The sequence below is a fragment of the Lepidochelys kempii genome, chromosome 2, assembly GCF_965140285.1.
Source record: "Lepidochelys kempii isolate rLepKem1 chromosome 2, rLepKem1.hap1, whole genome shotgun sequence".
In the NCBI taxonomy this organism is placed as follows: domain Eukaryota; kingdom Metazoa; phylum Chordata; order Testudines; family Cheloniidae; genus Lepidochelys; species Lepidochelys kempii.
This window is the reverse complement of record NC_136381.1, coordinates 42,938,635-42,962,371: the sequence shown is the minus strand read 5'-3', so window position 1 is coordinate 42,962,371 and position 23,737 is coordinate 42,938,635. Positions and strand designations below refer to the sequence as shown.

At 43.0% G+C, this 23,737-nt stretch overlaps 1 protein-coding gene across 4 annotated transcripts in view; it reads left to right on the top strand.

Annotated features, from left to right (window-relative positions):
• PLEKHF2 (pleckstrin homology and FYVE domain containing 2) overlaps positions 1-23,177 on the top strand; it is a 49,194-nt gene extending 26,017 nt beyond the window's left edge. For all 4 annotated transcript variants that reach the window (XM_073330529.2, XM_073330527.2, XM_073330526.2 and 1 more), the window contains one exon: positions 17,442-23,177. In XM_073330529.2, the coding sequence (XP_073186630.1) occupies positions 17,456-18,205 (750 nt within the window). In that variant the 5' untranslated portion in view covers positions 17,442-17,455 and the 3' untranslated portion in view covers positions 18,206-23,177. The remainder of the gene's footprint in view (positions 1-17,441) is intronic.
• The last annotated feature ends 560 nt before the right edge of the window (positions 23,178-23,737 follow it).

Here is a 23,737-nt window from a genome sequence, read left to right as displayed (position 1 = left end):
CAATTGCTGAGCTGCTGCTATCAAGGGTAGTGACTCTGGGAAACGTGCAGGTCATAGTGGATGGCTTTGCTGCAGTGGGATTCCCTAACTGTGGTGGGGCGATAGACAAACCCATATCCCTATCTTGGCACCGGAGCACCAAGGCAGCGGGTACATAAACCGCAAGGGGTACTTTTCAGTGGTGCAGCAGGCACTGGTGGATTACAAGGGACGTTTCACCAACATCAATGTGGGATGGCCGGGAAAGGTACATGATGCTCGCATCTTCAGGAACTCTGGTCTGTTTCAGCAGCTGCAGCAAGGGACTTTCTTCCCAGACCAGAAAATAACCATTGGGGATGTTGAAATGCCTATAGTTATCCTTGGGGACCCAGCCTACCCCTTAATGCCATGGCTCATGAAGCCGTACACAGGCAGCCTGGACAGTAGTCAGGAGCTGTTCAACTACAGGCTGAGCAAGTGCAGAAGGGTGGTAGAATGTGCATTTGGACGTTTAAAGGCGCGCTGGCGCAGTTTACTGACTCGCTTAGACCTCAGCGAAACCAATATTCCCATTGTTATTACTGCTTGCTGTGCACTCCACAATATCTGAGAGAGTAAGGGGGAGACATTTATGGCAGGGTGGGCGGTTGAGGCAAATCGTCTGGCCACTGATTACGCTCAGCCAGACACCAGGGTGGCTAGAAGAGCACAGGAGGGTGGGGTGCGCACCCGAGAAGCTTAGAAAACCAGTTTCATGACTGGCCAGGCTACGGTGTGAAAGTTCTGTTTGTTTCTCCTTGATGAAAACCCCGCCCCTTGGTTCACTCTACTTCCCTGTAAGCTAACCACCCTCCCCACCCCCCCTTTATTGCCTCTGCAAGCGGTGATCAAAGTCATTGTTACTTCAAATTCATGCATTCTTTATTAATTTATCACACAAATAGGGGGATAACTGCCAAGGTAGTCCAGGAGGGATGGGGGGAGGATGGAAGGACAAGGCCACACTGCGCTTTAAAACTTACTGAATGCCAGCTTTCTGTTGCTTGGGCGGTCCTCTGGGGTGGAGTGGTTGGGTGCCCGGAGGCCCCCCCACAGAGTTCTTGGGCATCTGGGTGAGGAGGCTATGGAATTTGGGGTGGAGGGCGGTTACACAGGGGCTGTAGCGGCGGTCTATGCTCATGCTGCCTTTCCTGCACCTCAGCCATATGCCGGAGCATATCTGTTTGATCCTCCAGCAGCCTCAGCATTGACTCCTGCCTTCCGTCAGCAAGCTGACGCTACCTATCATCTTCAACACGCCACTTATTATCTTCAACCCACCACCTGTCTTCATGTTTATATTGTGCTTTCCTGGACTCTAACATTGTCTGCCTCCATGCATTCTGCTGGGTTCTTTCAGTGTGGGAGGACTGCATGATCTCAGAGAACATTTCATCGCGAGTGTGGTTTTTTTTTTCCGCCTTCTAATCTTCGCTAGCCTCTGGGAAGGAGATGATAGTGTGAGCGTTGAAACATTTGCAGCTGCGGTAGGAAAAAAAAAAAGGGAGAGTAATAGTTAAAAAGACACATTTTAGAGAACAATGGGTAGAGTTTTTCAGGGTGAACCCTGCTGTTAACATTACATAGCACGTGTGCATTCGGTACAAGGTCGCATTTTGCCTCTTATATTGAGGGTCTGTCAGTTTGGTGTGAGAGATCACACATGCAGGGCCAGTGGGCAACAGAATTCGGCTTGCAGGCAGCTATGGTAAGCCAGTCTTTTGGCTTCTTTAACCTACATAACATGTGGGAATGGTTTCAAACAGCAGCGCCCTCATTTCCCATACCAAACAGTTGTTGGGTTGGCCATTTAAAATGGGTTGGCAATTTAAAAGGAGGGGCTGCGGTTTTCGAGTTAACGTGCAGCACAAACCCAACTAACCCCCCCCACACACACACAGCCCTGGTCTACACTAGGACTTTAGGTCGAATTTAGCAACGTTAAATCGATTTAAACCTGCACCCGTCCACACAGTGAAGTCCTTTATTTCGACTTAAAGGGCTCTTAAAATCGATTTCCTTACTCCACCCCTGACAAGTGGATTAGCACTTAAATCGACGTTCCCAGCTCGAATTTGGGGTACTGTGGACACAATTTGATGGTATTGGCCTCCGGGAGCTATCCCAGAGTGCTCCATTCTGACCGCTCTGGACAGCACTCTCAACTCAGATGCACTGGCCAGGTAGACAGGAAAAGAACCGCGAACTTTTGAATCTCATTTCCTGTTTGGCCAGCGTGGCAAGCTGCAGGTGACCATGCAGAGCTCATCAGCACAGGTGACCATGATGGAGTCCCAGAATCGCAAAAGAGCTCCAGCATGGACCGAACGGGAGGTACGGGATCTGATCGCTGTTTGGGGAGAGGAATCCGTGCTATCAGAACTCCGTTCCAGTTTTTGAAATGCCAAAACCTTTGTGAAAATCTCCCAGGGCATGAAGGACAGAGGCCATAACAGGGACCCGAAGCAGTGCCGCGTGAAACTTAAGGAGCTGAGGCAAGCCTACCAGAAAACCAGAGAGGCGAACAGCCGCTCTGGGTCAGAGCCCCAAACATGCCGCTTCTATGATGAGCTGCATGCCATTTTAGGGGGTTCAGCCACCACTACCCCAGCCGTGTTGTTTGACTCCTTCAATGGAGATGGAGGCAATACGGAAGCAGGTTTTGGGGACGAAGAAGATGATGAGGAGGTTGTAGATAGCTCACAGCAAGCAAGCGGAGAAACCGGTTTTCCCGACAGCCAGGAACTGTTTCTCACCCTAGACCTGGAGCCAGTACCCCCCGAACCCACCCAAGGCTGCCTCCTGGACCCAGCAGGCGGAGAAGGGACCTCTGGTGAGTGTACCTTTTAAAATGCTATACATGGTTTAAAAGCAAGCATGTGAAAGGATTACTTTGCCCTGGCATTTGCGGTTCTCCTAGATGTAGTCCTAAAGCCTTTGCAAAAGGTTTCTGGGGAGGGCTTCATGGTAGGACACTTTATCACTCCAGGCCAGTAACACATACTCGGGAGTCACTGTAGAACAAAGCATTGCAGTGTATGTTTGCTGGCATTCAACCAAAATCCGTTCTTTCTCTCTCGGTGTTATCCTCAGGAGAGTGAGATATAATTCATGGTCACCTGGTTGAAATAGGGTGCTTTTCTTCAGGGACACTCAGTATAGCCCATTCCTGCTGGGCTGTTTGCCTGTGGCTGAACAGAAATGTTCCCCGCTGTTAGCCACAGGGAGGGGGGAAGGTTGAGGGGGTAGTCACGCGGTGGGAGGAGGCAAAATGCGACCTTGTAACGAAAGCACATGTGCTATGTATGTAATGTTAACAGCAAGGTTTACCCTGAAAGAGTGTAGCGACTGTTTTATAAAATGTGTCTTTTTAAATACCGCTGTCCCTTTTTTTTCTCCACCAGCTGCATGTGTTTCAATGATCACAGGATCTTCTCCTTCCCAGAGGCTAGTGAAGCTTAGAAAGAAAAAAAAACGCACTCGCGATGAAATGTTCTCCGAGCTCATGCTGTCCTCCCACACTGACAGAGCACAGACGAATGCGTGGAGGCAAATAATGTCAGAGTGCAGGAAAGCACAAAATGACCGGGAGGAGAGGTGGCGGGCTGAAGAGAGTAAGTGGCGGGCTGAAGAGAGTAAGTGGTGGGCTGAAGACAGGGCTGAAGCTCAAATGTGGCGGCAGCGTGATGAGAGGAGGCAGGATTCAATGCTGAGGCTGCTGCAGGACCAAACCAGAATGCTCCAGTGTATGGTTGAGCTGCAGCAAAGGCAGCTGGAGCACAGACTGCCACTGCTGCCCCTCTGTAACCAACCGCCCTCCTCCCCAAGTTCCATAGCCTCCACACCCAGACGCCCAAGAACGCGGTGGGGGGGCCTCCGGCCAACCAGCCACTCCACAACAGAGGATTGCCCAAAAAAAAGAAGGCTGTCATTCAATAAATTTTAAAGTTGTAAACTTTTAAAGTGCTGTGCTTAATGTGCTGTGTGGCATTTTCCTTCCCTCCTCCACCACCCCTCCTGGGATACCTTGGTAGTCATCTCCCTATTTGTGTGATGAATGAATAACGAATGCATGACTGTGAAGCAGCAATGACTTTATTGCCTCTGCAAGCGGTGATTAAAGGGAGGAGGGGAGGGTGGTTAGCTTACAGGGAAGTAGAGTGAACCAAGGGGCGGGGGGTTTCATCAAGGAGAAACAAACAGAACTTTCACACTGTAGCCTGGCCAGTCATGAAACTGGTTTTCAAAGCTTCTCTGATGCGTATCGCGCCCTCCTGAGCTCTTCTAACCGCCCTGGTGTCTGGCTGCGCGTAACCAGCAGCTAGGCGATTTGCCTCAGCCTCCCACCCCGCCATAAACGTCTCCCCCTTACTCTCACAGATATTGTGGAGCACACAGCAAGCAGTAATAACAGTGGGAATATTGGTTTCGCTGAGGTCTAAGCGAGTCAGTAAACTGCGCCAGCGCGCCTTTAAACGTCCAAATGCACATTCTACCACCATTCTGCACTTGCTCAGCCTGTAGTTGAACAGCTCCTGACCACTGTCCAGGCTGCCTGTGTACGGCTTCATGAGCCATGGCATTAAGGGGTAGGCTGGGTCCCCAAGGATACATATAGGCATTTCAACATCCCCAACAGTTATTTTCTGGTCTGGGAAGAAAGTCCCTTCCTGCAGCTTTTGAAACAGACCAGAGTTCCTGAAGATGCGAGCGTCATGCACCTTTCCCGGCCATCCCACGTTGATGTTGGTGAAACGTCCCTTGTGATCCACCAGAGCTTGCAGCACTATCGAAAAGTACCCCTTGCGGTTTATGTACTCGCTGGCTTGGTGCTCTGGTGCCAAGATAGGGATATGGGTTCCGTCTATAGCCCCACCACAGTTAGGGAATCCCATTGCAGCAAAGCCATCCACTATGACCTGCACATTTCCCAGGGTCACTACCCTTGATATCAGCAGATCTTTGATTGCGTGGGCTACTTGCATCACAGCAGCCCCCACAGTAGATTTGCCCACTCCAAATTGATTCCCAACTGACCGGTAGCTGTCTGGTGTTGCAAGCTTCCACAGGGCTATCGCCACTCGCTTCTCAACTGTGAGGGCTGCTCTCATCCTGGTATTCATGCGCTTCAGGGCAGGGGAAAGCAAGTCACAAAGTTCCATGAAAGTGCCCTTACGCATGCGAAAGTTTCGCAGCCACTGGGAATCGTCCCAGACCTGCAACACTATGCGGTCCCACCAGTCTGTGCTTGTTTCTCGAGCCCAAAATCGGCGTTCCACAGCATGAACCTGCCCCATTAGCACCATGATGCATGCATTGGCAGGGCCCATGCTTTCAGAGAAATCTGTGTCCATGTCCTGATCACTCACGGGACCGCGCTGACGTCGCCTCCTCGCCCGGTATCGCGTTGCCATGTTCTGGTGCTGCATATACTGCTGGATAATGCGTGTGGTGGTTGATGTGCTCCTAATTGCCAAAATGAGCTCAGCGGCCTCCATGCTTGCCTTGGTATGGCGTCCGCACAGAAAAAAGGCGCGGAACGATTGTCTGCCGTTGCTCTGACGGAGGGAGGGGCGACTGACGACACGGCTTACAGGGTTGGCTTCAGGGAGCTAAAATCAACAAAGGGTGTGCCTGTACATCAAGGAGTATTTCAGGCAGGACTGCACGGAGGGTTCCAATAAGAAATGGTGCACCAAAGTTATCGTTGTTATTGGAACAAGGAGGTTAGCCTGGCCTCTGATTGATACATGGCTAGATTAACCTCGCTGCGCCTTCTCTGTGACTGACTGCAGTGTGATCTAGACAGGGGAGGAGGAAAATGAGTACAAAACAAATCTGGTCTATTTCTTGTTCTGACCCACTCCATCTATCCTTTACATCTTTGGCTGGCAGCAGAGAAAAAAGGCGCGAAATGATTGTCTGCCCTTGCTTTCACGGGGGGAGGGAGGGTGGGAACGGGGTCCTGACGATATGTACCCAGAACCACCCGCGACAATGTTTTAGCCCCATCAGGCATTGGGATATCAACCCAGAATTCCAATGGGCAGCGGAGACTGCGGGAACTGTGGGATAGCTACCCACAGTGCAACGCTCCGGAAGTCGACGCTTGCCTCGGTACTGTGGAAGCGCTCCGCCGAGTTAATGCACTTAATGCACTTAGAGCATTTTCTGTGGGGACACACACACTCGAATATATAAAACCGATTTCAAAAAAACCGACTTCTAGAAATTCGACCTAATTTCGTAGTGTAGACATACCCACACACAATTCTCTGGGGTGATTGCTTCACCCCTCCCCCCACCTCGTGGCTAAAAGCAGAGAAGATTTCTGTTCAGCCATAGGCAAACTGCCCAGCAGGAATGGCCACCTCTGAATGTCCCCTTAATAAAATTCCCCTATTTCAACCAGGTGACCATGAATGATATCACTCTCCTGAGGATAACACAGAGAGATAAAGAACGGATGTTGCTTGAATTCCAGCAAACACCGGGACCATACACTGCCATGCTTTGTTATGCAATGATGCCAGACTAAGTGCTACTGGCCTGGAGTCGTAAAGTGTCCTACCACGGAGGACGGAATAAGGTTGCCCTCCCCAGAAACCTTTTGCAAAGGCTTTGGGAGTACATCCAGGAGAGCTTTATGGAGATGTCCCTGGAGGATTTCCGCTCCATCCCCAGACACGTTAACAGACTTTTCCAGTAGCTGCACTGGCCACAAATTAATCATTAAACACTCTTGCTTTTAAACCATGTATTATATTTACAAAGGTACACTCACAGAGGTCCCTTCTCCGCCTGGCGGGTCCGGGAACCCACCTTGGGTGGGTTGCGGGGTACTGGCTCCAGATCCAGGGTGAGAAACAGTTCCTGGCTCTCGGGGAAAACGGTTTCTCCACTTGCTTGCTGTGAGCTATCTTCAGCCTCCTCCTCCTCATCTTCCTCATCCCCAAAATGCGCATCCCTGTTGTGTGATAATTTATTTACGGAGTCAAAGCACAGGGGGTGGAGGGTAGTGATGGCTGCACCCCCTAGAATAACATGCAGCTCATCATACAAGTGGCATGTTTGGGGTTCTGACCCCGAGCGGCTGTTTCCCTCTCTGGTTTTTTGGTCGGCTTGCCTGAGCTCCTTACGTTTCATGTGGCACTGCTGCAGGTCCCTGTTGTAGCCTCTGTCCTTCATGCCCTGGGAGATTTTTTTTCAAATATTTTGGCATTTCATCTTTTGGAACAGAGTTCTGATAGCACAGATTCGTCTCCCCATACAGCGATTAGATCCTGTACCTCCCGTTTGGTCCATGCTGGAGCTGTTTTGCTACTCTGGGACTCCATCATGGTCACCTCTGCTGATGAGATTTGCACTCACCTGCAGCTTGCCACGCTGGCCAAACAGGAAATGAGATTCAAAAGTTCGCGGGCCTTTTCCTGTCTACCTGGCCAATGCATCTGAGTTGAGAGCGCTGTCCAGAGCGGTCACAATGGAGCACTCTGGGATAGCTCCCGGCGGCCAATCCTGTAGAATTGCAACCACACTACCCCAAATTCAACCCGGCAAGGTCGATTTCAGTGCTAATCCCCTCATCGGGAGAGGAGTACAGAAATCGATTTTAAGAGCCCTTTAAGTTGAAGTAAATGGCTTCATCGTGTGGACGGGTGTGGGGTTAAATCGATCTAATGCTGCTAAATTCGACCTAAACTCGTAGTGTAGACCAGGGCTAAGGCAACCAAAATTGGGGGTGGCCAGGAGCTCATTAAAGCAGGGATATAAATGGAGAGCACTGGATAGCTTGTGGAAGGGCCCTGAAATAGAATAGGAAGAGTTTTCCTTGACCAGGGCAGGAAGTAAGGAGGAATTGGAGAATTGGCAATGTAGTAAGATTACCAAAGAGTTCAAATTAAATCTCTTTGCCTTTTGTTACTCCATTCATGACTCACAGTACATTGGGGCCAAGATAAAGAAATGCTCTGTGCAGAGCTGTGTGCAGCTTCAATTGTCAGGATACAATATCCTTGTTCTTCATCATTCCCACCACCCCCAACTGTTAATTGTAGATACAGCCTGAGTATGGCTCCTAGAGAGCTGCAAAGATGGTAATACAGTGGTAGGAGGCTTTATGAAAATGCTAATGTAGAAATGGCCATCGTGACTATCAGCAAATTAGAGTTAAGGCTAAAACCAGACGTTAAACAGCAGGATGCTATATAGATCAATAGAGAGACAAGCCTGAGTTTTCTGCTATTTGTTTTTGACTCTTGCTTGACAGAATTAAACTTCAATTTCTTGTTTAAATGTATACTTAAGGATGAACATGCACTATATTGACAATATTTGTTGCCTGTTTAATTGACTGATTTAACCTTTTGGGACATTGAGATGGAGAAATGAAAATACTAAGTTCTAGTATATAGTAGCTATCAAAGCTATCTTGCGGCACAAAAGCAGCAATGGTTCGCAGTTCAGTTATTATTGAACTCAAATTTCTGTATGAAATCTAATGTGTGTAAAGAGGGGGAACTGCTTAAATCATATGTTTCAGAGTAACAGCCGTGTTAGTCTGTATTCGCAAAAAGAAAAGGAGGACTTGTGGCACCTTAGAGACTAACCAATTTATTTGAGCATGAGCTTTCGTGAGCTACAGCTCACTTCATCGGATGCATACCGTGGAAACTGCAGAAGACATTATATACACAGAGACCATGTAGCTTGTTGTGTAGTGTTTAATGTAGTGAAATTTACATATTACAGCAAGATACTAACTTAAAGAAGTCATAATAATACAAGTAACCTCAATAATATGAAGCCTTTGCTCAGAATCTTCAATTAGAAATGGTCTTAAAAGGTGTGTGTGAAGATCTGATAAAGTATTTTTGCAGTCTGTTAATAATTTATCTATTTTACATTCTTCAAAAAGGCCTGTAGGGAGGAGGTAATTGACTTAATGCACTCAAGGAGCATCAAGTAAAATCAGTGTTATTGTCTCATCATGTTACCACTGAGAGCCTTCTGCAAAATTCAGCAAATGTTATTTGTCAGATAAATGTGGAGGCTCCAGCATGGCATTGGGGAGCATAGGCCACTGGCTGCACAGAGGTGGGAGATCACTGTGCAGCTTCCCCCCTCCCCAGGACACGGACTCAGCGGTGAGGCTTCACCCAATCGTGACACAGCACAAGGACTGGGCCTGCCCCAGAAACACCCTAGGGGCCTGCCCCTCTGTGCCAGGTGCACCAGGTATGGACAGGCAGGCTCAGCAAGGCAGGATCCAAGTGTGGACGGGTTTAGTGTGAATTGAGAGGGTTCTGTGTGGGGCGGCTCAGTGGGGGACCTGAAATCACAGGGGCTTGTTGCGGGGTTTTGGGTGCAGCGGTAATGGGACTCTGCAGGGGGGTCCAGGTGAAGGTGGTTAGGGCTCAGTAGTTTGGGGATCTGGCTTTGGGTGGCTCGTTGGGGTGGTCCAGGTGCAGGCGGAGTGGGACTTGTCAGGGAGGGTGCAGAAGTGGGGGCATGAGGCTCGGCAGGAGGATCTGAGTACGAGGGGGTCTGGATGCACAGGGGTTGGGTAGATGGGGGAGCAGCTCCCTGTACAGTGATCCCTCCCCTTGCAACTGAGGAGTGATGGGTGCAGGAAGCACCAGGGGTGAGGCAGGGGTTTGCAGAGCTTGCTACTGCTGGGGGAGAAATCTGGAGGTGGGTCTTACACAGCCCCAAATGATGTGTAGGGGAAGAGGAAGTCCCATCCTCTTCAGCCCAGCTGGGACTAGCAGCTGAGCCCAGCAGAGGGTAGGAACCACCAGCTGGGTCTTCCCCAGTCCCAACCCCTGCCCCACAATGATTTACCTCTCTGCCAGCTGCTCTGGGCACCCGATACATACTGCTGAGGAGGGTCACATGATTGCTCTTGTGGCTTTCCTTTGCTTCCTCATCAGAAAGTCATTTTTTCGGGGGTGGAAACAAAGAAATCTGTGAGGGACATAAGTTCTGTGCATATGCAGTAGCACATAATTCCCCCAGGAGTAATCATGTACAGTGAATTCAGCTAGTGCTAGTATGGAGTACTTGTTTCACAGGAGTGTTCAGGAATGGATGCGTAGCAAAATGTGGGTTGATTGCATTTGTGTTCAGTAATTGTTACCATATGGGTTAGGAGCAAGAGAGGAGGTTTGAATTATGCAGAATTTGTGGCCAGTCATTTTGTAAAATAAAAATAGATCTGTAAGTCTGAATGACTTAGAGTATTTTCTAAAGAGATTTAAAATACATTGCCTTTTTTTTCCCTGTTGAAGGGATTATTTATAGTATGTTGTTCAAGAGCAACATTATTGCACCAAGGTAAGAATATAGTGAAATGCTACGATGGCTCAGAGTACTGTTGTAGATAAGAATTGGTTTGGACTATGATAAACACAGTATGTCAAGATTCAAAATGTTCCTTGACTTTCACAGCAACAGAACTTCTGCCTTTAATTCTATTGTATTCAGTATATTGAGCCATTTTTCATATAATGTGATGGCTAACACACTAGTACTCCTGTTTATCTTGATTTATGTATTATGGTGCATTTAGTATCACTTGTCAACTGATTCTCTAGACAAACTTGCTTTTTGTTTTGGTATACTTGGCCTCTTGCTTGAATTCCCACGAAAAGCTTTAATTAAAGTTGCAAATGTAGATCAGTTGAATTAAAGGTGAAGAGTCCCAAGCGTTGGAGCATGAAATGAATTACAAACCAAGTTTATACATGAGATATTTAAACAGCTGTCTCGCCTGTCTTGCTTGAGGCTCAACATTTTGATCCACCACAGGGACTCTTAATAAAATTTATTTGATTATGAAAGTTTTAAACTGCAAATTTTAAACTGAAGTATTTTAATCATCCCTGTTGCTGTGGAAAGAAGTTGGTGGTACCATGTCCAACTGTCTCCACTACTTCCCCAAGAACATAGGACTTTCCATCCTTGATCAGAGCCCAGGTCCATCTAGTCTAGCATTTCTCTTCTGTAGTGGCCAACTTCAAATGCTTAAGAGGAAGGTGTAAGAACCCCAGAGTAGGTAGATATGTGATAATCTGTACTCCACATCAGGTTTGATCCTCTTCTTTCATAGTTGGATATTGGCTTAAGACCTGAAGCATAAGGTTTAATATCTCTTATGCAACACTTTGATTATGACTTTTATGGATATTCTTGATACCCATAAAATTATCCAATCCGTTTTTAATCTTGAAAGTTCTTGGCCTCAACAACTTCTTGTGGCAGCGAATTCCACAGATTTATTATACATTGTATGAAAAAGTATTTCCTTTTATTGGTTTTAATTTCCAGTCTTTTAATTTAATTTATATATCCTTATTTTTGTGTTTGAAATGGGGAGAACTGTCTCTTTATACCATTCATTATTTTATATACTTTTCATATCTACATCTCCCTTCCAAAGTAACATTCCAATCCTTTTGGTCTTGCGTTTTTTTTCCTTGCCCTCCATTGTTTTTGTAAACCTTCTTTGAACCCCTGGTAGTTCTGCAATATCCTTTTTTGAGATTGAGTGACCAGTATTGCACATAGGATTCCAGATGAGACCCCACCATTGACTTATATAAAAGCCTTCTCCATATTATTCACCATCCCATTCTTTTTGCAACTTAATGTTTTTTTTTTGTTTTTTTTTTTAACTACAGTTGCACACTGAGCAGAGGTCTTTGTTGAGCTTGGTACTATGATGCCTCTGTCCCTTTCCTGAGGTCATAGTAATTTATAATACCCTAAGATGATAAAATTTTCCCTCCAATGTACATTACTTTGCATTGAATTTCATTTGTTATGTTGCCTGGCATGAGCTGGGAGTGTTCTGAGCTCCCTGTTGGCCTTCTGTGCGATTGCAGAGGAAAGAACAACTCTGGTTGTTTGAATGCCTGCTTCCCTGCTGGACTGTGGGAGCTTCATGGAGGGTAGGATAGGTCTTGTGGGAACACAGGATGGCTCCCCATCCCCACAGAGTGATTTGGGACAATCCAGAAGAGGGAGCTAAAGAGAAGTTGAGAATTAGCAACCAGCTGTAGTGATGGGAATAGCTGGAATGCAGCATGTGCATTCCTTTCAGCCCCCAACACTCCCCCTACCCCCACCCCCAGAAGCTATATGGAGGGAAGCATAGCAACTGAATATGAAGGCTCTGTACTGGCTGGGAACTCTGCCTCTCTGCAGGAGGCTTGTAAGTGTTGTTTTGTTTCCCTTTGTGTCACTTGTGGCGTATTAACTATGGGGACTCTTTATCTGTCTTTGGTGTTATCTAAGCGCTTGGCTACACTTGCGAGTTAGAGCGCATTAAAGCAGCCCACTCACTCCCCGTCCACACTGGCAAGGCAGGTAGAGTGCTCTGACTCCACAGCTAGAGCGCTCCTGGTACTCCACCTCCGCGAGAAGATTAGCGCTTGGTGTGCCTTGGCTGAAACGCCCAGGCATCAGTGTGAACGGGGTGCATTACTTCGCTCTGATCACTCTCCGGAAATGTCCCATCATCCCCTTAAGTCAAGTGGCCACTGTTGTCATTGTTTTGGAATTGCTGCAGGAATGCGGATATGCCCTTTGAAAGTTCCGTTTCTGACAGCCATCGTGCTTATCTGCTCCGAGACAAAGCAAGCCATTAGTGTGGAATGCTGTGTGTGAGAGAGAGCCGGGGAGGGATCTGCAGCTGTCTGAACTTACAAGACAGCATGCTGACATGCTATCAGCCCCCCAAAAACCCACTCTCTCTTCCCCCCATATACACACAACACACTTCCTGTCACACTCCATTCCACCCCACCCCCATTTGAAAAGCGTGTTGCAGCCACTTGCATGCTGGGATAGCTACCACAATGTACTGCTCTCTGTGGCCATTGCAAGAGCTGCTAATGTGGCCATGCCAGTGCGCTTGTAGTTGTCAGTGTGGACAGATTGCAGCGCTTTCCCTACTGCACTCTACGAAGGCTGGTTTAACTCGACGTGCTCTACATCTGCAAGTATAGCCATGCCCTGAAGTTGGGCTGGTTTAACTTAAATCATCTTAGGGCATGTCTTTTAGTGTGGCTTGTGTAGTTGCGGCATAGCGCTGGGAGAGAGCTCTAAAAAAAAAAATCTCCACGAGGGGTGTAGCTACCAGCGCTGGGAGCGTGGCTCCTAACACTGGTGCACTGTCTACACTGGCACGTTACAGTGCTGAAACTTGCAGTGCTCAGGGGTGTGTTTTTTCACACTCCTGAGTGAGAAAGTTGCTGCACTGTAAAGTGCCAGTGTAGACAAGCCCTTAGTTAAACCAGTGACTTTTGTTTGTGGACACTTTTTTTATATCTGTTATAAACAGGTTATGTTAAGTTGGCTTTCACCTGTAAATTTACAGAGAAATTGCATCCGGTTAGAGCATGACCTGGACAACATTTAGAAATTGACACAACACTTAAACGCTGCTTAGCATTTGGTGAAAATGGGGGTCCTTCTGTTTAACATTACTGAGTGCTAAATTGTCACAACGTTTTTAATTCTCAAGACTGCTCAAGGTCATGGTTTAATATGATATAATTCTTAACTATAGACAAGCCCAAAAGGTTGTATTTGGCACTTATGGAAGGCTTCAAGAAACCACTGTCTTGTTTTCAGTCTGCTTCTTCCTGTGAAAGCTCTTAGCAGTATCAGAGACATTGAAGATATCTGTCTGTAGATTCCCCCTACATCGCTTCATGTTAGGAAAATTCTTGACTGTAAAGGTTAGAAATGTTTTGAATGAGTTCTTAAAACCTGTAGAAGTTGGCTGCATGTCACAACAAAATGCAAGGTGGAAAAGACTGTTCAGCATAAGTAGTTTGTTCACATTGTAAGAGACCATTGAAGGTAGAGCGTCTTGTTAACACATCTCCAGTCACAGGACAAAAACAGGGAGTTAGTGGATAGCGTCTATCAGAGTATGAATGTAAGCTTCCAGGGTTGTCTTTTGAAAGTTTTCTTTGAGGATGAGGACTGTAGGCCAGATATAGAGTGATCGCTTTGTGAAGTGTTCACCCACAGGTGATGTGGTGTTTGTCTTTTATCATTTTCCTATGTAAATTCAATCAAGAGTGTAGTGATTGTTTGGTTTCACCCACTTAGTTGTTGCTGGGGCCTCTAGTGCACTGGATGAGGCTCACCACATGTTGCAATAGGCATAAGTAGCACCCATGGATCTTGAAAGGTCTTTTGTGGGGGTGTTGATCATTGTAGCGGTGGACATATGTCGGCAGGTTTTGCATCTGTTATGGCATGGCCTGGTGCCATTTTGAGTTGGAATGAGCTTGGAGGCTTTCTTGAACCCTCCCACTTAGAGAGGTTAGAGAGTTGTTTGGGCCAGCTCATCAGAAGCAAGCTGCTTCCCACAAACCAGGACATGCCAACTCAAAGCGGCACCAGAGCTAGTCTGCTGCCCTGCATAACACAGGCCATAAAACTTCCTGCACTGAGCCCAGTAACTTGTGGTTTAATAACAAGCTATAGGTGGAGTCACTGGAACCCATACATCTTAAATTGTTTTTTATCTTTAATTACCCTGGTTAGAATTTTCTCTTCGACTCACCTTGAAGCTATCCTACTAAACTTTTACCCCAAAAATTTGCTGAACAAAGTACTTTTTACAGATCTGCTTTACTCTTTCTGGATCGGATCAGGGAAGCTATGCCGTGTTCTTCAGTGGGTTAGTAAAAGCATGCAGCCACCTGGGCACAAACTGTGAAATGTATAGAAGAATCAAGTTTTGTTCTATATATTTTCATAGTTTATTTTGTGCCCAATTGGCTGTATGCTTTTAGTAATGTTTGTCTGTGAACTCAGTAGATACCTTTTGGACCAAATCTGTGACTAACTTCTGTTGCTTTGTAAATTTAATTATAAATGGCTGCTGGAATGAACATGCCTCAGCTTTGGCATCTAATCATTCACAAAAGGCTGCTTATTACAAGCATACCATTAAGCAAGAGTGGTTACACAACTAACTCTTACACAAACAAGAAATTTATCCTGTTCTTCAACAGTCAACAATCTGGACTAGTGATTTTGATCCTCAAACAGCAGCTAACAATCATAACAGATTTATTGTCAAACCTCATTTGCATCACCTCCCCAATACTAGCTGTCAGGCAGGGTATAGTCAGGCAGCAAGCAAGGTAGTGTCAGGCAGCAAACAATCCTATTACTTATTGTTGCTACTACTTCTCTAGAAAGTAAATGATCTTCATGCTGACAGTTGTAATGCTGATTACTTAGTTTGAAACATGAGTTACATTTTGAATTCTTCTTGTGATAGTTAGAGGTGTACTTACTCCTTAGATTTAGGACATCTAGTGGAACGTATATCTGGGTGGTGTGGCTAAAATGAATAACTGTAGGTGGAATTTAATACTGAACAAGAATGGTCTTTGTGGAGTATAGGTGCATGCCACACAGTAATTCAGGCAGGATGTTTGGATTCTTTGAATATGAATAATTCTTCACTTTTTGTTTATTCAAGTTTACCCAACTAGGACAATTTAAACAGGTACTGAAATATTTCATTTTAATGTCTCAAGCATTTATGGGCTCAAAATAATGTGAGATACAGTGGAATTGTAGGAGTTCCACTATCCAGGAACTAAGGAGTTGTCTACACCGCAGGTTAGTCGGGATGTGAATAAGCCGTCCCCTGAGCGACACAAGTTACATCAACCTAAGTGCTGGTGTGGACAGCACTATGTCGGTGAGAGAGCTGCTTCTGCTGACATAGCTACCGCCTCTCGGGGAGGTGGGTTTATTATGCTGACAGAAGAGCTCTCTCCTGTGGCCAGAGAACATCCTCACCAGAAGCTGTAGCGATGCTAGTATAGACTAGCCCAGAGATGCCATAAGAGCAGTTACTGCAGTGTTTAAACCTCATAAATGGCTCACTGAGGGATTAAAAAAGCCTGTGACAAATGTAAACAAAACCTAAGAAACCTCTCTTGTCATGTACCTTTTATTTATTGGCTTCCTCTGGAGCTTGTTGCTGTAGTATGAGTGCCCCGCTGCCCTTGAGAACCAGGAGTAGTACTCTGGTGAAAAGCCCAGCCCACAGAAGCTAAGACTTCTGCTGGTATACTGTCTTTGAGCCCAATTTAGGGAAGTGGGGCTCCATTTTTTTATATTACTCTCTGGCTAGTTGGTGTCCATAAACTTCTACCCAACCACCTTTTAGCAGCTGAAAGAGAAGAGGGGCTTTCTGTTCTCCCCCTTCAGTGCCTCTTTGTTGTGAGGAAAGGTGGGAGGAAAACAGGTCTTCACTCTCCGCCTGTTTTGAGGAGGTAGGTCTTCTCTGTATAGAACTCGAATACTTGCTTTTGTTAAGATCTCTCCCAAGCATCAGCAAAAAGACATAATTCTTGAAAGTTTACTGTGGACTTTAAGGTTTTGAATAGCAACTGTGAAGCTAATCAGTCTTTCACTTCCTTTTTTCTGCCTGTTGGCAAAGCTCTGAACAACAGAAGCACTGAAAAACTATCTGCAGATGCATGAAAACACCATTGCAACAGTTTTGTTTTTGTTCATATTTGAAAAACAACTATATCTGTGCAACTATAAAGGCTAGAAACATTTTTGAGCTCTTCAATTCTGTGGAAATTGATAATTGTTTAGAAACCTATCCTCGCCAAGAAAAACTTCACAGTGAGGAGTAGGCACGTGTAGAATTTTCAGCCCATGACTGAAATGTATGTACAGTGAAACTTAGCAATATTATATATACGTGTAAGATACTATATACACCTTATATACTATACATATAACAATGCTAGATACACTTAAGAATTAAGATAATGGCTAGCTGTATTAACAGTTTTTATGCTAGTGTGTCCTGTGGTGATCCTGTTAGTGTTAACTCAGTTTCTAAACAAACCATCAGTTGTGTCAAACTTGTGAATGTTAGAGCTTGCGAATAGTGACAGACATTCAGAAATATAGTCTAGAGAACAGGTACAGCTCAGGAGTGGCTGTGCAAGTCTTTCTATGCTGGTCTACCAATGGGCATTTATCCATACCTGGAGAAGGGACAACCTCTAGGGAGAAGGAGGGTAATTCAGTCACCTACCCTGTCTCCTAATATTATCAACAAGGTTGCTTTTGGTGTCATTTATGGTGGTGGTTTCTGTGTTATGGACGCCTGTCCATTGAGAACTAGACAGATTAACTTTCTTTCAAATAGACTGCTAAAAAGTCATCCGTTGATAGAAACTTTTAATTGTTACTGACCTGAGCAGGATTTGAATAAAAAAGTGCCATCAGTTAGCAGTGCCCAGAGCCATCAGTCTTATTAGCTGTTTCAAGTAATTTGTTTTACTAAATTATTTGACTATAGAATGCTTTTGTGAATCAGTTGTCTTCTAACAAAATATTAATTTTTGTTTTAGGATACCTGTAAAAGATGGTGGATCGTTTGGCAAACAGTGAAGCAAATACTAGACGAATAAGTATAGTGGAAAATTGTTTTGGAGCAGCTGGTCAACCTTTGACCATTCCTGGTCGTGTTCTGATTGGAGAAGGAGTGTTAACAAAGCTGTGTAGGAAGAAACCTAAAGCAAGACAGTTTTTCTTATTCAATGATATTCTTGTCTATGGCAACATTGTTATCCAGAAGAAAAAATACAATAAACAGCACATAATTCCACTGGAAAATGTCACTATTGATTCCATCCAAGATGAGGGGGACTTACGGAATGGGTGGCTTATCAAGACACCAACAAAATCTTTTGCCGTTTATGCTGCCACTGCAACAGAGAAGTCTGAATGGATGAGCCACATAAATAAATGTGTTTCTGATTTGCTTTCCAAAAGTGGGAAGACACCCAGTAATGAACATGCAGCTGTCTGGGTACCTGACTCAGAAGCTACTGTTTGTATGCGTTGTCAGAAAGCAAAATTTACACCTGTCAATCGTCGTCACCACTGTCGCAAATGTGGCTTTGTTGTATGCGGACCCTGCTCTGAAAAGAGGTTTCTTCTTCCCAGTCAGTCATCCAAGCCTGTGCGGATTTGTGACTTCTGTTATGATCTTCTTTCTGCTGGGGAGATGACTACTTGTCAGCCCACTAGATCAGACTCTTACAACCAGTCACCTAAGTTCCCTTTAAATGACGTATCCGATGATGACGACGATGATGATAGCAGTGACTAAGGACCAAATTCTGTTTTCAGGCGTTGTAATTGGTGTTTTGAACCATAAAGAGCTGCTTTTGGGGAAACCTGTAGCTAGACTCCTCTGAAATTCTATCCTAGCCATAAAATTTGCCTGAGTATCTTCAATTACAATGTGCCTCAATATGAATGCTCTAGACAATAGGCTTTTCACTCTTCTGCAGGGATAGACTGTTGCAAATATATCAGAAAATTTTCCAACTTTTTATACTTGAGTTATGTCTAGAGTAGACTTGTTGTTGAAGATTGGAAAATTCAGCGTAGCTTTCTTTGTTATTTAACAACCATGCTACATTGTTTGATAGTGATACTTTATCATTTCTGTTTTTTATATGGGAAAATAATAAACATGCATGAAACTATGATAAATATATTTTGGTTAATTCCATCAAATTATTAGCTTTTTCTAACCATGTTATGTAATGATAAATTGAATTGACATTTCGTAACATATATTCATACTTCAAATGTCACGAATTTAGGGAAAAAATTGTTTTGCATTTATTTATGACCAGCAGTGCCTTGTAATGATTGTGCTGTTTCGGGAAGAAACAAACCTGTTGCATACTATCTGGATTTGCATGGCACAGATATCTGAGAATTGATGGTGCTATTGAAAATAATTGCTGTGGTAAAATAAGGTTTTGGAAAGTGCATTAATGTATTCACACCAATGCAGTGAGTGACTATGGCCCCAATCATGTAACCTAATCTGTGAGGGCAGTCCACTGGTACACATGCAAATTCCCACAAACTTGAGTGGGCTTCCACAGAAGTTGTAGAGGCTCACTTGCATGCATCGAATTACAGGGTCATTATCTCTGGTGGATAAATTTAGTGTGATCTTCTCCACATGGTTATACAATCTCATTTCTCTTCAAAATAGTTTTAAGATTTCTTACATTTTTATATTTTATAGGTATCAGAAATAGTAATTGGCAATTGCATTGTTAAATTTTGACTGGTGGTTTAAGTAACATTTTGTTCCTGAAATGTATTAAGTTGTTCTGAATTGCTTCCCAATATGACACTAATTTGTTTATTTCACATTAGCGGGAGGTATTTTTAGGTAAAGATTGGAATTTATTTTTAAATAAGCTAGTGTGAAAAATTTCTGACCAACAATCTGTGAACACATTTGGAAAAATGGCTCTTCTTTATACACAACAGACCTCAAGTTAAAAGTGGAATGCAGATTATTTTCTTTTAAACATATGTGTGTGTGTGTATATATATATATATATACACACACTCATGACCAAGAAAACTGTAACGAAGTTACGAAATGGTCAGTGCAGAAAATGTCTCTAACAGAGTTCACTTTACTTTTATCAAGTTCTTTTCTACAGAAGCGTGATATTCCTATATAAATGTAAAAGTTAGTTTTGTGAAGATTTGTAAAGTCCTAAACATGTTGACATTTCTTTATTTTTATAATAGTCAATTTTTATGTGAAAAAACCTCTGAAATAATTGTATGGGAATATAGTAGCAACTGATTTTATAAAAGAAACATGATTGTTAAATTTATATATAGATGTTTATTAAGTGACAATTTCTGCACTGTTTGCCTTGGCTGGCAATAATTGGGTTAAAAGTATTTATTGAATAAACAGTCAATGCTGCATATTGCACTAGTCTCCCAATCTGTACATTGTAACTCTGTTTTTAGCAAAATTACAATGTAAAGCAATAATTCTCAATTCAGTATCTAACTAGCTAAAGAGTGCAATTAACATAAGAATTGCTGTAATTTTAAATTGAACAAAGAGTTGCTATTTTCTTTGAAAAGCATGGAAGTAAAAAATTTGATGTGCTTTAAAATAAACATTGAAAGGGGGAAAACACTTTCTGTAATTAGGTTCTACGGAACAGGGGCACTCTTTAATATTACCTGATAAGCAATAAATGGGGGAGTGTGCTTAAAAGGATTGCTGAAATAAATCAGTGTACTCATACCTTGAGTCATAGGAAACAATGACTTGCAGAACTGAGAAAAAATGTTCTGTTCTGAGAGAGTATTTTCAGGCAACAAATCTTACCTTTGTGCTTATGCAATAATATTTCTGTTTCAGAAATGGAGGCTAAATTTAATTAGCTTAGTTTTTCTATAGAAACCTAATTCATAGACTTTGTGTAAATATCTGTGCTAATGATTAACAGTATAATTTAGTTTTCTTTTCTTAAGCTGTGGTACAAGATTAATATTCACTTGTCTTGTTTCAGAATTCCATCCTTTGTATATCTTTCCAGTATGTTTGTAAGTTGCACATATGTCTTCAGCACTTTTATTTTTTTTCTGGGAGGAAACATTTACATTTCTTCCTAAGTTATTTCTGCAGAATGTTCTTGCACCTACCCGAATCCATCATTACCTGTTAACAAAATTTGTACCATGCTGCACTGATTCCTGAAGCTGTAACCAAACTGACATCTAAAAGGGGAAAAATCATTGTTTCATCTGAAACTAATGTATACAGTCAAAGCTCTTAGAGAACATAAAAATGTTTTGGTAATATGCATATTCCATTGTGGTGTTTCAAATAATTTTTTTAATGGGTATAAATTGTCTTGTACTTTCAGATTATTCAAAGGGCTCAATACGTGACTTGTAATCTTGTTTTCGGTCAAATCTACGTATTTTACTTACAAATATATGGTGTAGCTTCAAACCTGTATGTGTTAATTCTTCTTTAACTACAGGCCTTCAAGAGTGACAGAGGGTACAGCAGTAGCATGGTAAACATGGGTAGTGGAGCTCTCTACGCTGATCAGACAAGAAATTAAAATTCAAAAGTTCCCAGGGCTTTAACAGGAGAGGGGCTATTTCCTGTGTATCCTGGTTGCTGTGCAGTGAAGTTGAAAGTGCTCTCCAGAGCAGTCACAGCGGAGCACTGTGGGACACCTCCTGGAGGCCACTTAATTCAAATTACACAACATAGTGTCTACACTATCCCCAGGTTGACCCGTGGATGTCGAATCAAGCACTACACCTCTCGCAGAGGTGCAGTACAGAAGTCAACTTTACAGGTAACTTAGGTCGGCGGAAGGGACTCGGTAGTGTAGACAGGTACATTATTAGATCCACTTAATGCTGCTTTCATTGACCTAAGTTTGTAGTGTAGACCAGGCCACGGTAATAGCATACTTTATTTTCCTGCCTTAAGTAAATTAAATGCAAGTAGGTTCAGTTTCAGAAGTGGCTAAATCTAATAAATTGGTGGGGAGCAAGTAATACAGGGGATCAAAATTGAGAGAAATCAGAATAGGCAGAATGTGGATTCATAAATGATTTATGTAGTTAACTAGATTCACATTAAAAATAAGACTAAGCAAGAAATGAACACAGCAGGGTGCACTGATTTAAATCGGTGGTTTAAATCAATTTTAATAATTTATATCAGGAAGCCTTGATTTAAATAGATTGTAGTCATGTTTTGCATTTGTACTCTTCAGGTATTTTCCTAAAGAAAGGTTGACTCTTGTTAGTTGTTAATGATTAAAATATGTTGATTTGCAACTAAATATAATTAAACTTGTTGCTTTTTTGCTAACCAGGAGGATACACTGTATCTATACATATTTTTTTTTAAGGAATTATATAGTTTAACACACATTTACTCAGATTCTCAATTTTTATATTGTTAGAAAATGGTGAACTATGCACTTTTTTATTTACTAGAATTAGATTAATATTTACTTATGATTTTGTGTCAAGCTATGGATGGATTCAATTAATGCACAAAAATCTCATTTTAATTTTAAAAAAACCTTAAGTGCTGGATACAGAAGAGAAAATTTATCAATACATTTTTACATTTAAAACTGATTTATTAAACTAAGGAAGTAATAGGGGTGGTGATTAATTGCAGTTAACTCACGATAAACTCAAAAAAATTAATCGCAGTTTAAATTGCACCGTTAAACAATAGAATACCAATTTAAATTTATTACATATTTTGGATGTTTTTCTACATTTTCATATACATTGTATTCTGTGTTGTAATTGAAATCAAAGTGTATATTATTTTTTATTACAAATATTTGCACTGTAAAAATGGTAAAAGAAATAGTATTTGTCAGTTCACCTCATACAAGTACTGTAGTGCAATCTCTTTGTCATAAAAGTGCAACTTACAAATGTAGGTTTTTTTTTTTGTTACATAACTGCACTCAAAAACAAAACAATGTAAAACTTCAGAGCCTACAAGTCCACGCAGTCCTACTTCTTGTTCAGCCAATTGCTAAGACAAACAAGTTTGTTTACATTTACGGGAGATCATGCTGCCGCCGCCTTATTTACAATCTCACCAGAAAGTGAGAACAGGCATTTGCATGGCACTTTTGTAGCTGCCATTGCAAGGTATTTACGTGCCAGATATGCTAAACAATCATATGTCCCTTCATGCTTCAGCCACCGTTCCAGAAGATGTGCTTCCTTGCTGATGATGCTCATTTAAAAAAAATAATACGTTAATTAAATTTGTGACTGAACTCCATGGGGGGTGGGGAGAATTGTATGTCTCCTGCTCTGTTTTACCCACATTCTGCCATATATTTCACGTTCTAGCAATCTCGGATGATGACCCAGCACGTCTTCATTTTAAGAACACTTTCACTGTAGATTTCACAAAATGTAAAGAAAGTACCAGTGTGAGATTTCTAACTGACCCAAGGTTTAAGAATCTGAAGTGCCTTCCAAAATCTGAGAGGGATGAGGTGTGGAGCATGCTTTCAGAAGTCTTAAAAGAGCAACACTCCGATGCGAAACTACAGAACCCGAACCACCAAAAAAGAAAATCAGCCTTCTGCTGGTGGGATCTGACCCAGATGATGAAAATGAACATGCATTGGTCTGCATTGCTTTGGATTGTTGTTGAGCAGAACCCATCATGGACACATGTCCACTGGAATGGTGGTTGAAGCATGAAGGGACATATGAATCTTTAGTGCATTTGTCAGGTAAATATCTTGCAACACTGGCTACAACAGTGCCATGCGAACACCTGTTCCCACTTTCAGGTGATACTGTAAACAAGAAGTGGGCAGCATTATCTCCTGCAATTGTCTTAGTGATTGGCTGAATAAGTAGTAGAACTGAGTGGACTTTCAGGCTCTAAAATTTTACATTGTTTTATTTTTGAATGCAGTTTTTTTGTACATAATTCTACATTTGTAAGTTCAACTTTCATGATAAAGAGATTGCATTACAGTACTTGTATTAGGTGAATTGAAAAATACAATTTTTTTTACAGTGCAAATACTTGCAATCAAAAATATAAAGTGAGCACGCTACACTTTGTATTCTGTGTTGTAATTGAAATCAATATTTTTGAAAATGTAGAAAACATCCACAAATATTTTAATAAATGGTATTGTATTGTTTAATAGTGCGATTAATCGCGATTATTTTTTTTAAGCGCGCGACAGCCCTAGTAGTTAGTGAGTTCAACTGATCCTGGTCATAACCACCACCGAGATTTTAGAACTAGTAGATCTCATCCTCTCACCTA